This window comes from Manis javanica, chromosome 1 (genome assembly GCF_040802235.1).
Source record: "Manis javanica isolate MJ-LG chromosome 1, MJ_LKY, whole genome shotgun sequence".
Taxonomy (NCBI): Eukaryota; Metazoa; Chordata; class Mammalia; order Pholidota; family Manidae; genus Manis; species Manis javanica.
Window position 1 is genome coordinate 223542511 of NC_133156.1, and position 13298 is coordinate 223555808.

Here is a 13298-nt window from a genome sequence, read left to right on the forward strand (position 1 = left end):
GGGTCCAAGTCTTGCTCACCTTTCCTCTCTACAGAAGACTAGGCCCCACGACCCTTTGCAGCCCTTCCCTGCTGAGGTGAGCAGAGGACGCAAGAGGAGGGAAAGCGAGGGCTCCCTTAGGCTCCCGTTCCCATCTACACCCAGAGCTGAAGCAAACCCAGGGGCCGAAAGGCTGAGGGAATAACACGGAACTGAGCTAAAGCTAGTGTCGAGGCAGATGGTGCCCTCCCAGAATGAATTGTGGGGAACAAGAGCAAAACTAAAATTTGATTAAAAAATGTAATTACACTTTATTGGTAAAAATTTGAGTACATTTTTAACATTTCCCATTTTAGTTCAGTAAGTCTTGCTCGGCATTCTCAGCTGTTAGCCTCCTTCTGCCTTCACAATGCTGCAATTCGACATATGGCCTTAATTTCAACTGAGTCCCGCAGAGAAGCAAGAATCATGGACTAAGTGCAGTTAAATTGCCAAAAATTAAGTATAATTTTTATAGATGTTACAAATTTGGTGCCACAAACAACCCAGAAGATTAGACCTATAATAACATCTATTCTCCTTTACTTTGCCTTGTAATATTATTTTTTTACAAACATTCAAACGTTCAAAAAGGGTATGCTATTCCTAAAATTACCTAGTTAGTGTACTTTCATAATATCCAGTATCAGAAGTCAACTTCTTTCCCTACTTAACTACTTAAAAGTTGTTAATGGTCTTTTCTGGATGAAAATTAGCAACTTCCACAAACATCATTAACTATTGGCATGTTTTGTTCTTGCAATAATAAATATACACTTATTTCTAAATTTGAGAGAATCTCAACGTGCAAAGCTGACAAGATCTTTCTGTCCAAGTCACATTTAAAATGCATACATATATTCTTATATGAGTAATAAATCCAAATGACATTGCTTGCATTATATGTTTGTAATTATCATTGATTAGGTACAAGTCCAGGAGTTCTAGGCGATAGTCAGCCTTTGGCTACGTAACCTACCTAAGCCCCCAAAGGCTAGAACTCATACTTAGTATGCTACAGAGGCTGAAGCTGTATTTGGGTGAACTGCTGCTCTAAACAGGATGTTCCCAGGCTGCACTCCCCATGGCCAAAGCGGAGCTCGGTCGGAATTTCCATCCACATGACTGGGACATGCAGCTACAGGGGGTTCCAACTGCAGATCTGCCTGTAACTGGTGGTGTGACCTTTGAGTGGGACATTTAACTTCTCTTACGTTTCGGTTTTCCCACATCTAAAATAAGCAGCCCAGTCTTCATGCACTAGGATTCTTTATTTTTCTAATTTGCACTGTATTGACTTCAGATAAGATTGGGAAGCTTAAAACTACCCGTGTGCATGCAAGAGTGCACACATCTTAGAATAACTTAAAAAGACTGAAAAAAGGAAAAAATGAGGCCATGGACCATTTCACTCCCATGTTTATCAGGACTCTTGCTCTATTATGGGACCCAGTGGTGAGATGACACTTAAAGCCAGTCCCGACCTCCCACACAGAGGGTGTCAGGCCATTTCTCACACTGGGGGAGGCACCAGGGCTGATAAAATAGATTCCCTTTTGGTAGCAGGCTCTCCGAGCCTTCTTAGGAGCCTTCGTTTTGATAGTTTGATAGGAGGCGCTTCCCTTCCCTGAGTCTGACAGCACAGACACACCAGCCCCAATCTGGACAGAGAGCTTTGGTTGGGTGTCCCCATGGGGACAGCTCCTAGACAGCCCACCCCAAGCTGCTCCCAAGTCTTCCCAGGCCTGATGGGAGAGGGCCAAATGGAAACTTTGGAAATTGTGGCTCAGATAGTCAAACTGGAGTGCTTCACAGGGGGCCCTGGATAAGAGACCACAGCCACTGTGGAAGTCACCTGGGAACTGTGACAAAACCTGGCTGAGGTGAGGTTGAGACTATCGGGTATGATGACGAGAGGCAGTACAGTGTTAGGATTATGAGAAAGGGTCTGGAGCTAGTCTGCATTTCTGAAGCCCACCTTCTCCACTTAATTAGTAGGCCGATCTGGGGCAAGTTACTTAAGCTCCTTGTGCCTCAGTCGCCCCATCTGTAAAACGGAGCTACTAAGAGTAGCCATCCCGCAGGCCTGGTGTGACCAATCCATCACCATTAAAAGCTGCAGCCTCCTTCCCCCCCCACCATGCATTTCTGACTTGCTGTCACTGGATACATTTGTCACTGGATACATTTACCTGGATGACTGATCACTATTTTTTTAAATGCATGATACAGCAGGAACTTCTTATCTGCTTCACCCCTACCACTGCTAATTCATACCTTACAAATGGCTTTTGTTAAAATGCTACTTGCCTAATGCATGAGATTGTGAAATAATAAACTTGGGTTTGTTTTGGGTTTCATTTTTTAAGATAGAGCAATGATGAGGAAGGTCTCTATAGCAACAAACTGAAGACTCTGGACATGTGATACTTCAAAGGCCATGGGCACTGCTAGAGCCACCCTTTCAAGATCAAAGTTTCAGCTCTTTATATACAACAAAAGGGCCAAGCTTGCTGCAGCAGATCACCCACCCTCCAGCACAGGCAGGAGGGAACTACAATTACGTGAAAACTGAGGGTTACTAGGGCCTGGGTCAATAAAGAGAAAGCAAGCCCCAAATATTGACATTGCAAGAAACAGCTCCCCCTGGCCCAGGAAATAGGAGCTGAGCGGCTGGCCTCACTTCTGCACCAGCCAGGCAGAAATTAGCTTTTCCTTCTGTAGATGAATATTCTGAGCCACACAACTTCCTGACATTAACACTGGAAACCTAGTTCAAAATCCTGGGCACAGAGAGAACCCTGACACTCTCACGGTCTAGGACTTGTGGCCTTCTTGCTGTGTTTACATACAAGGAGAAATGTGAACTGCTTCTTTGTGTCACTGAAACAAATCCTAGCTGGAAAGCAGATCTTGTAAGCCACATGGTTTGGACTTTAACACCTGCTGCCTCACTCTCCAACTGCTCTTGTTTATAGCAACTCCCTGGAGCAATTTTCACTGAAGCCCGAGAAACATTCTCACTGTGACACTATCACATCCTGCAAAGGTCCTGACTGCCAGCCAAGGCATAGTACTTCCCAGAGCTGGGCATCCTCTCCTGTCTACCTACATTTTGTCTTCTCTCTTTCAAGATTCTTTGCAAAACCAGCATGGTTTTAAGATCTCTTCAGAAAGCACAGTCCTTGCTGCCTGAGAAGGTGAACCCTCTGGCCCCATGCAGTCCCATGTGCTGGTCCCCAAAGTCTGCATCCAGGAAGCACAGATCTAGGGCAACACTGGCTGCCTCTGCTCCAGGATCCCTGCTGTTGCTGGAGCTGACCCCCAGGACCTGAGCTATCCCACTGGCCTTGCTCTTCGGACCTGCCTGCTCCCATGGAGCCCACTTCCAGCCACTGGCTCCAGCAGTGATTTTTGCACTGCTGCTGGATATGGGAGCATTTCTAGTCTAGAGATGACAGTTAAAACCACAAGAGTTGATGCAATTGTCCATGGGGAGCATACAGAGTGAGAAGAGGATGAAGCACTGATCTTGGAGACCACAGACATTTCAGAAGCATGTGGGGGGAGAGATTCATTGGAGAATTCTATTGCTGCTGTACTAAATGACACAATTTACTGAAAGCAATACAAATGTATTAGCTTACAGTACAGTCGAAATGGATCTCCAGGGCTGTTCCTTCTGGAGGCTCCACAGGAGCATTTCCTTGACTTTTCTGGCTTCCAGAAGTCACCTACAACCTTTGGCTCATGGCCCCCCTTTCTCCCTCTTCAAGACCAGCAGAGTAGCATTTCCAGTCATGTTCTCTCTGTTCCTCTACTTCCATCAGTCATGTCACCTTCTGTCTGACTCTGACCCTCCTATAAGGATCCCTGTGATTACATCAGACCCACCTGGATAATACAGGATAATCTCCCCACCTCAAAATTCTCAATTTGCTCCTATCTACACAGTCCCTTGTCATTTAAGGTAATAGTCACAGGTTCCAGGGATTAGGATGTGGACATCCTTGGGGGACCACTCGTCAGGCAGCCACAGAAACTAAGAAGGGTGAACCATGTGGGAATAGCTGGGATGTCAAGGCCAGGAAGTCAAGGGAGTGTAAGGAAAGCGTCACCAAAGATAAAACACATCCGCTGAAAGATGTGTGGAGAATGGGTTCTGTGCCTGGTTTCTACAGATTTCTGACTGCAAAGACAAAAATGTACTTTTCAAGTGGAGAGAACTGGCTGTCACCACCCTAACCTGGAGTCACACTCGGCATCCACAAAGTGGGACACTAGACATTTGTGCTTCTGTTGAGATTCCAGTTTGCAGGATGTACAGGAGATGGGAGAGCAAGAGGAATGACACCACAGGGAAATAACCAGACACCCCAGAATGTGGGGCATTCCACAGCACACTGACCTGGTCTCCCCAAAGTCAATGCCAAGAAAAACAAAGAGGAGCAGGAGAGGGACCCTAACAAAGCGCATGTGTGATCTTTATTGACTCCTGATTTGAAAGACAGCAATTAAAGACAAGTTGGGGACCCCTAGGGAAATTGGCATTTGAACTAAATATTTTTTAAAGTGGAATGATGGTTAGTTTTCTCAGGTGAGCTAAAGGTATTTATGGTTATGGAGAGTAAATTTTGGTTTATTCTTCTTGGTTGTTTATTAATTTACTTTCTGTATTTTTACATTGAAGAGACCTGACCTTACGTTTAGCCTGAGGGAGAGACCTGGAGAAAGGTAAAGAGCGGATGTGGGAAGATTGCTGAGGAGATGGGAGCCTTCTGGACAGGAGGAAGCCGGATGCAGGAAGTTGAGGGGATCCCACCTGACAGCCCCTATTTCCTCAGTGTCCGGAAGAAGGCAGAGCCCCCTTTGAGACTGAAGACACAGACTGGGGGAGGGGCCTGAGGAGAAAAATAGACAGTATGTGGAGACCACCGAGAGGGTGAGAGAGGGTGGTGATCAAAGAATGGCCTAAGGAGCTGCCCAAATGAGGTGGAGACAGGTGTATGTCAAGGCCCCAACCCGTACGTGTGTGGTTGTCTGAGGCTGAGACACTGGGGTGAGAAGGCAGAGTGTGGCTGTGGCAGGACAGGGGAGGTGGAGGCAGGTGGAGAGAGTGTGGTTCCCACCAGGTCCAGGATAGAGGTGAAGAGAGGACACCTCAGTGGGGGCTGAAGATGGGCGGGCGTCCAGGGAGGTGAGATCTGGATAAAGTACAGGGCAGTGAGAACCAGGCGGAGGGACAGGGCCCTGGGCAAGCCCCAGCCTCTCTGTTTTCCTGGGAGGAGAGAGCCCCAGGGCCGCTCCAACACTCTGAAGGAGGCTGCGTAGCCCTGCAGCCCTAGTGACTCACCTTCGCATAGCCTCAGAGCATGCGGACTGGAGGCTGAGGCGCAGTGAAAACACAAATGCTACATGCTGCTGACTTTGGGTCGCTCAGAGCTTAAAGTGCAGTGTTCAAGAAATTCAGGTAAAATTCACACAAAAAAAATATGTTAACCTGTTTAAAGTGCATGATTCAGTGGCATTTGATACATCCACAATGTTTCACAAGTCAAGCATTTTTGTCAGCCCCAGAGGAAACCCTTGCCCATCAAGCAGCCACTCTTCCTTCCTCTCTCCCCCTGCCCTTGGCGAACACGAATCTGTGTTTGGCCCCTGGGTTTACAGAGTCTGGGTATCCTGTATAAATGGAGAACAGCGTCGTTATGGATATGAATAATGCACAAGTATTTGTTTCAGTACCTGTTTTCAATTGTTTTGGGAACATACCTAGGAGGAATCGCTGAATTATATGGTAATTCTATGTGATTTCTGGAGGAACCACTGACCTGTCTTCCACAGTGCCTACACCATTTCACATTTTCACTAATACTGTACAAGGATCCCAGTTTCTACATAGCCTCCCCAAAACCTGTCATTTATAGGTTTTATAAAATAGCAATCCCAGTGGGAGCAAAGTGGTATCTCATTGTGGTTTTGATTTGCATCTCCTTAGCGATTAGTGATGTGGAGCATCTTTTCATGGGCTTGCTGGTCATTGTATGTCTTTGGAGAAATGTCTATTCACATCCCTTACCCATTGTTTCATTAGGCTGTCTTTTGATTGAATTGTAAGAGGTTTTCATATATTTCTCATTGCTGGGCCCTTCCTAGATGTATGATTTATGAATACTTTCTCTTGTGCTGTGGCTCTTTTCCTTTCTTGACAGGGTCCTTTGTTGCACAAAAGTTTTTAATTTTGATGAAGCCCAAGTTACCTATTTTTTCTCTTGTCGATTCTGCATTTGATGTTGTATTTCAGAATCCACTGCCAAATCTAAGGAAGACCTAATCCTATAGTTTCTTTTAAGAGTTTTATAGTTTGGGCTCTTACAAAAAGTCTTCAATCTATTTGAGTTAATATTTGTACCTGGTGTGAAGCAGGGGTGAAATACAAAATGTAAATCTATGCATCTTCATTACAGTTTACTATTTGTATATAATAGGCTACTACATCAGATTGTCTATGTAGAAGACCAGGCATTCTCAGATTTAATATTTTCAGTTTATCATTAGCGAGTGACCTCAAGAGGTCGGGACACGTGGACACTGTGCTGTCCCTTTGGCACATATTGGGACAATGAGGCAGGTGTGCAAAACTAAATCACTGAACAGATAAGAGAACCTAGCTGGCCCTGGCTCACCATCTTCTCCTGACATTCCTGGCTCCTCACTGTCATCCTCATCATTCAGATATGAAGGGCTTGAAGCATCACTTAAATTTTTAAAGTTATACTTCACTGCATGGAATGCGCAGGAGTGCTATTAGCATATTTGGATTTTGTGACAAGTTTCAGCACAGCTTCATCCTCGGCATGATTAGACACAAGTTAGATGAACATCCTTTAGGGGTGAAGGAAGGCAGGAAGGGAGGAACTGCACAGGTTTAAGACTGCAATGGGTCGGTCCAAACCTGCTGCTAGTGGCACATGGGAAACTAAAACACGACTCTCCACGCGCCTTCTCCAGAGATGCTAATGAGCGGGTCTGGCTGGGACCCAGGAATCTGTGGGTTTCCAAAGCTCTCCAGGAGCCTCTGTCATTAGCCAGGTTTGGGACCTTGAATCAGATAGGGTTTCTGAAGAAGCGCTCTGTAGAATGGGGAGGTTTATTTTGAGCTGATTTGGGCAGCAAAGCCAGGTCTGAGGGAAAAGCCACAGGGAGGTGGAGCTGGCTCAGGGCGAAGATTTTTCTTGACTTGTCACCCACAAGGCCTTGGCCACCTTGTGACAGACTGAGCCTGGCCCAGGGAGGCGGGGGCCGTGAGTGGGCTCCAGGGGGAGGGCCCTGCACCAGGCAGGGGTCAGGGGATAGAGTTCAGTGAGAGGAGAACACGGGCCACAGGGCCAAATCACTCCCTGTCTAGAGCCAGTGCTCCCTCTGTGCGAGAGCAGACAAGATCTGTGCCTTCTTTGGGCCTCCATTTCCAGGCAGAGAAATCCAGCAAAAACGGTTAGATGGGATCAGTGGTTTGCTTTTTCTCTTCCTTTTCTTTCTTTCACTTTTCCCCTCCTTCCTTGTCTTTCAGTTTCCTAGCAGCAAAACCCTTTATCCAAATGAAATGGTGCAAGCTTCTACATGGAGTCCTCCTCCTGCACCCATTTGTGTTCTCACAAAGCCTCAAACCCCCACGAAACCAGCTGAAACTCCTAGGCTAGCCTCCCTAAGATCACTAGCATCCAGCAGTTCTAAGATGAGGAGGAGCAAAAGACAACTTCTCTTGGAAAGGCCAGAAAAGATCGCAGGCTTTGGGGGCTGGAAAGGGGATCCAGATGAGGAACACCAGGAGCAAAGGCTGCCCTGAAGTTGGACTCTGACTTTATTGCGATTATTCGACTTATAAGTGCCTGTTCTTGTGTAATCATCGTTGTCTGCAGTACAGTGATCATTAGCTGACTTGCTCTCTTGCTGATGGAGTGATTTGCTGTGATGTGGAACCTAGGAATTAGCAGGGCCCTGAATTTTCAAGGCTAAAGAGCTAACGAAATGCCGGCCCTGGGCCAAGATGGCTGTGGGGAAAGCTAGACCTAGCGGCCACCTGCTTCTGTGCCCCACCTCAGGGAGACATCCTCTGGATGCATGATGGCTGGTTTATTTTCCATTCAGATGTTCGCTTCTAGACTATAGTTATCTTAAACAGGACAAGTGAAATAGCATCTGATGCTGTTGCCAGGGCAACCTGACAGAAGCCTTCACCCCCAGCTACTGTATATGTAATTTGTCAAAGACAGCTGGCTCACAGAGAGAGGAAAGAGGAGAGGATAGGTTGTTACTTTTGGTCCAGAAGGACTATCTTCTGGTTAAATCATCTTACATAGAACAGGAAAGCAGTGCAACCTATGCAATACAGATTCAGAAGACGGGTTGGCAATGTGAAGAGGGCAAACCTTAAACTTTTCTTTTGTGATATCTGTAAAATAGCTGCATATCAGGGTTTTTAACACCAAGCTGCTTGAAGGCCTAGAGCTGAAAGTCTGCCTTGAAGTGGAGGGAATAGGAGAGAGGGCAAGAAATTCAAGAAAGCAACCAGGCTATTCAAATATGTGAAGATACAGTGAAGCTGGGGGTTCTTGACACCTATGAGAGCTCCTCTCTCCCAAACCATAAGCTCTCAGAAGAGCAACTGTTTGCACGGAGCATGGACCAAGATCAATCACCTCATGGTATCAGTGAAAAGACAGGCCCATAAAAGATAGCCCACTCGAGGAGACCCAGTGAGGTAATGGCAGAACTAAGTCTTGTTGCCTGCTGCCCTGTGACCCTTCCACCCAGCTGATGCCTCTCTCCTGTGGACACCAGCTTCTTCTATCTTTGAAAGAAACATAGCTGAACAGCTTTCAAAGTTTGCCCTGTAGAACCAGAGGCCAAGCTGGGAGGTGCCGAGCAACTCCTGCCCTCAAAGGAATGGCTCCCTTTTCATCTATTTTTATATCTATCAGGACCCCACTTAAAATTATTTAAGGAAAAAAAATCTATTACTAGAAAAGTTTGAAGATCATCAATCTGAGGAGGATGGTTGTACAACGTGTGAATATACTAAAACCACTGAATCATATGCCTTAATATGGAAAAAAAATTTCATAAAATGTATTTTATATATTATGTATTTATATAAGTTATAATATGTAAATGAGATATTTATTTAAATAAAAAGGTGAAATGCACCTTTAGTCACACAAAGGACGCTAAGTGGTGAGTTGTTCGTAGGGTCAGAAACCAAGCGGGAACGGATGGGAGCAAGGCTGCCCCAGAGGCTCCTCCCGCCTGCCCGCCCTCACCCCACAGCCTCCTGGGCGGCTCCTTACTGAGTTGGTGCCGAGGATCTGCAGGTTGGGCTTCTCCGACTCCAGCAGCTTGGCCACCATCTTGAGGAAACTCTCCACGAAGAGGTTGATGCTCTGGCAGTGACAGGCCATGAGCAGCTGGTCCAGCGCCTCCATGGCGATGCACACGTACCTGGGGAAGGCAGCACCGTTCTGTCCGCCCGCCTCACACCCACACCACTCCCACTCCCACCATACGACTGGCGCAACCTGTTTGGCCGTGGAATGACCAACCGGGCACACCAGGATAACGAGGCTCTTCCAATGTTGCCAAAGGTCTGGAGAGCCGTTCCTACAAGCGCCCACTGCAGCCCAGTGCTGAGAATCAGAAGGAACCAGCAGAAAGGGAGCCTAGGGAACAACACACCCAGCTCCTCCTTCATTAGATGAAGACCACGCGGACAGATGAGGGCCACTGCCTCACGTAGATACAAGTGGCAAGGACTGATGCTCAGGAGAGCAAATGCTGAGTCCAAGCCGGTGAGATCAGACACAACAACTTGATCTAAGCCAGGAAGTGTTTGTTGAGCACCCACTGAGGAAAGGCTCCATCCCAGCAAGTGCGGGGAGGCGGGTGGAGGATGAAGTCCTTCAATTTAAGAAGCCTGAGTCAGATGGATGCAGTAAATAGAGATGCCTCCTCTGAAAGGCTACAAGAAAATCAGGCATGACGTCCCACGGGGTTCCAAAGGAGGAGAGAGATGGCTCTGGTGGGGAGGAGGAGAAGCTGCAGAGGTGGGCCTGAGGGCCAGCCAGCTGCAAAGGCAGTCATGGTGGCTTTTAACGTCTTTTTTTTTTATATCAGATACCATTTCTCAGGTACCCTTGAACTAATCTCTATACGAAGCAACCATAAGAAAAACAGCCTCTCTGCTCTGAAATTTTCCTGTCCACTTTTAGAAAGTGCTTATTTCTATCTATATGAATGGAGTCAACTATTATCAAATTATTATTTAACATTATTAAATAGTTATCTCTGGGAATATTCACAAATGGATCAGGTCAGGTGCAAATACAAAGGCAGCATTGGGGCTTTGAGCTCCTTTGGTGAACTGGAGCTTCATTCCTCCGGCTCTGGGGGACCGGCTGTTCCGGTGGCCACAGCCTTGCCCTTCAGAGGCCCTCACGGTCACAGTCCAGGAAGCCTGCCATGCTCTGCAGACCCATCCGGGCATGTTCGGGTCCATTCTGCAGGCGACTGAAGCCAGTCGAATCCCGCAGGGCTGGGGAAGCAGCCTGGGCTGGGGCCCTTCCAAGCAGGACAGGCTTTCCCTGCAGACAAACCTGGACACATTCTGGCAACCAAAGGGGACGGGGGAAAATGGGGGCAGGCAGAGTGGAATCCTTTTCTCTTAGGAATCATCCCAGTATCCTTCTGCATGAAGGGCTTCACCATTATTTTACAGTGTTTAAATGAGGGAAAGGAAGGGGTGGGTGGGGTTTGGCAAGAGAAGAAACTAGAAGGCCTTCTAAATCCAGAGCTTAGATTGCTGCTTCCTTTTCCTGTAAAAAATTCCCAGAAAATCCTGATATGGAAAAAACCATCCTTGGTTAGAAAAAAAAAAAAGAACCAAAAAACTGGCTACTGACTGGGGATGGAAATTTTGATGGAAAGTGAAAGTTATGGTAGAAATAAAACTGAAAAGTAAAGAGATTTAAGGCCTAGAGCTTTGAATACACTACCATTTCTTGCCCCATCTGGGATCTCAATACTAAGGCTGGAAAGACTGTAATTATGAACTTGAAGTTTTCAAAATACCTTAGAAGATGAGAAGTCAACAGGACCTTGGAAGCTCTGAGTCCAGTGCTCTCTCCATTGGCCCTAGCTTACTGTATGTCCAGGTATGTCCCATTGTTAGGCTATACTCCTAACAAGCAGAATAGGGTGATGTCCACTCAACAGGACTAGAGTCAGACAGGTTGGCCCCAGTGAAGATCCGATCTGGGCTCCATGTCTGGAAGGAGTCCAAGGTAGTAGCAGGGCTGGGAAACTGAACTGGCCTGAGTACTTGAAGCAGTTTGGGGCAGGAAGGAGCTGGTGAGCACTAGCCCACAGCAGGGGCCCAAGGAGAAGGCAAGAGCAGTTACAGGCAAGGGCAGCAGGTACGATCAAGGGTCCAGGATGTACTAGCAGAGCTTCCCAGCAGGTGAGGAGGCAGAACCCACAGAATCTGGGGTGGACTGTGGTTCATGGACAGCAACTGATACCAGGAGAGGATATTTGGTAGGTTCCAACAACAGGAACTCGGGGTCAAGGGCCAAGGCAGAAGGTGAGTTATAACAACTGAGGAAAATGCACAGAGGGCCTGGTGCTTAGGCGTGAGGCAAGAATTATCTTGTGTTGAATTCCAGAATTCAAGCTGGCACTGCCTGAACACCCTGTGCTCAGTCAGAAGTGGCCCTAGGGGCCAAGGAGGGCTGAGCCTCCAGGCCAGCAGGAATGAGCATGAATATCTGGGAAGCACACTTGGCCGGAGAGGAAAGGCAGATCCAGGGTCAGAGACGAGGGCCAGCAGGCGGGAGGGCGGCCAGCTTTAGCAGGGCCGGTCATGGCCTAGGAGCACTGGCCTTGACAAACCACAGCCTGTCCTGGGCAGCTGCAGTGTACTCAGCCCCACTCCTGGGAAGAGACCTCTGGGCTTCAGAAGCCCCAAAGTAGGTCGGCCTCAGCCAAGGGAGGGAAGGATGAACTTCCTCATCTAGCAGGAATCTGCAATCTCTCTGTCTTTTTGCTGCTCTGTACATCATTGCACATCAGAGTCTATGCTGATGAAAAAGACCCTGGAATTCGCACTTTATCCTCTCTCTGCCCATATCTGCTTATCACTCCTGATGATAAACACATAATAAGACAGAATTCACATGTACCTCGAATGGGGCAGTAATGCAGGGAGGCAGTGGGGCAGACAAAGTTGGCTCTGCTGCCAGGCCCGACCTAAGGTTTCCTTCCATACAGTCAACCATAAATAAAGGCACATGCATGATGAGCAGGGAGACACAGTCTCTCAGGCTGCTTGCATGGGAATATTTTGCTCTTCCAAAGCCACCAGCAGGAAAATAATAATGAAGACTGTGGCACTGTGTAGGGAGAGAGGGAGGGCAAGGAGGGAGAATAGGAGAGCAGATATAACAGATTTTTCTTCTCAAAATGTTTATGATTAAAGCCCTCAGTGAAGCCTTCAAACCTTTAAAGACTTAGATGTGGCAATGGCTATTTTTAACAGAATGATACCAGTTTTGAATTGCAGTTCTAAGGGCAGTGGAATGATTCTAAGTGGCTCTGCTAGTTACAAGACATTTTTACTGAAAGAACCACCACTGCAGAGAACAGAGATAAAATTAGTATTAAATGTTAATGTTATTGCTAGCATATTAGTTTTAGGTTCAATCTAGGATAAAGTCATTTTTGCTTGCTTGAACATGCTTGACAATATATCAAGGTGATTTATATAATCAGTATGCACAGTATATTCATCCCTTTTTACTGAGTGTGCGACCTAATTTTATTATATAGAATGATGATAGAAACGTGTTGTTTTTGGTCTTGCTTTTACCCCAGGGACAGCTCGATTTCAGGTTTGCTGGTGAGTCCTGTAGAGGTATGGACATCTACCCCATCAGCACAGGGCTAACATTTCCACTGTGTTTCTTGCTCCATCTTCCTCCCAGGAGCAAGAGGCCTTGGCAGTTGGTAGGGCTGCTGGGCAGTGGTGGAGGCCCAGGAAAGGGGTCAAGGGGAGAGGACGCCGCAAAGGCCCAGAGGTGCGGGAACCAAAGAGCCAGTTGGTAGGGACCTGGTCTAGAGCAGTCATAGCGGTGTGGTGGGTGTGGCTGGGTGGGATGGCAAGTTGGGGGCGGGTTGTAGAAACTCCAAAAGTCAAACTGAGGAACTTGGATTTTATTCCCAAGGAGCCA

The 13298-nt window shown here is 47.1% G+C and overlaps 1 protein-coding gene across 3 annotated transcripts in view; it reads right to left on the minus strand.

Annotated features, from left to right (window-relative positions):
- EFR3B (EFR3 homolog B) overlaps window positions 1-13298 on the minus strand; it is an 88042-nt gene that overhangs the window by 33853 nt on the left and 40891 nt on the right. For all 3 annotated transcript variants that reach the window (XM_017651236.3, XM_017651238.3, XM_017651237.3), the window contains exon 4: window positions 9366-9516. In XM_017651236.3, coding sequence (XP_017506725.1) covers window positions 9366-9516 — 151 coding nt within the window. The remainder of the gene's footprint in view (window positions 1-9365; window positions 9517-13298) is intronic.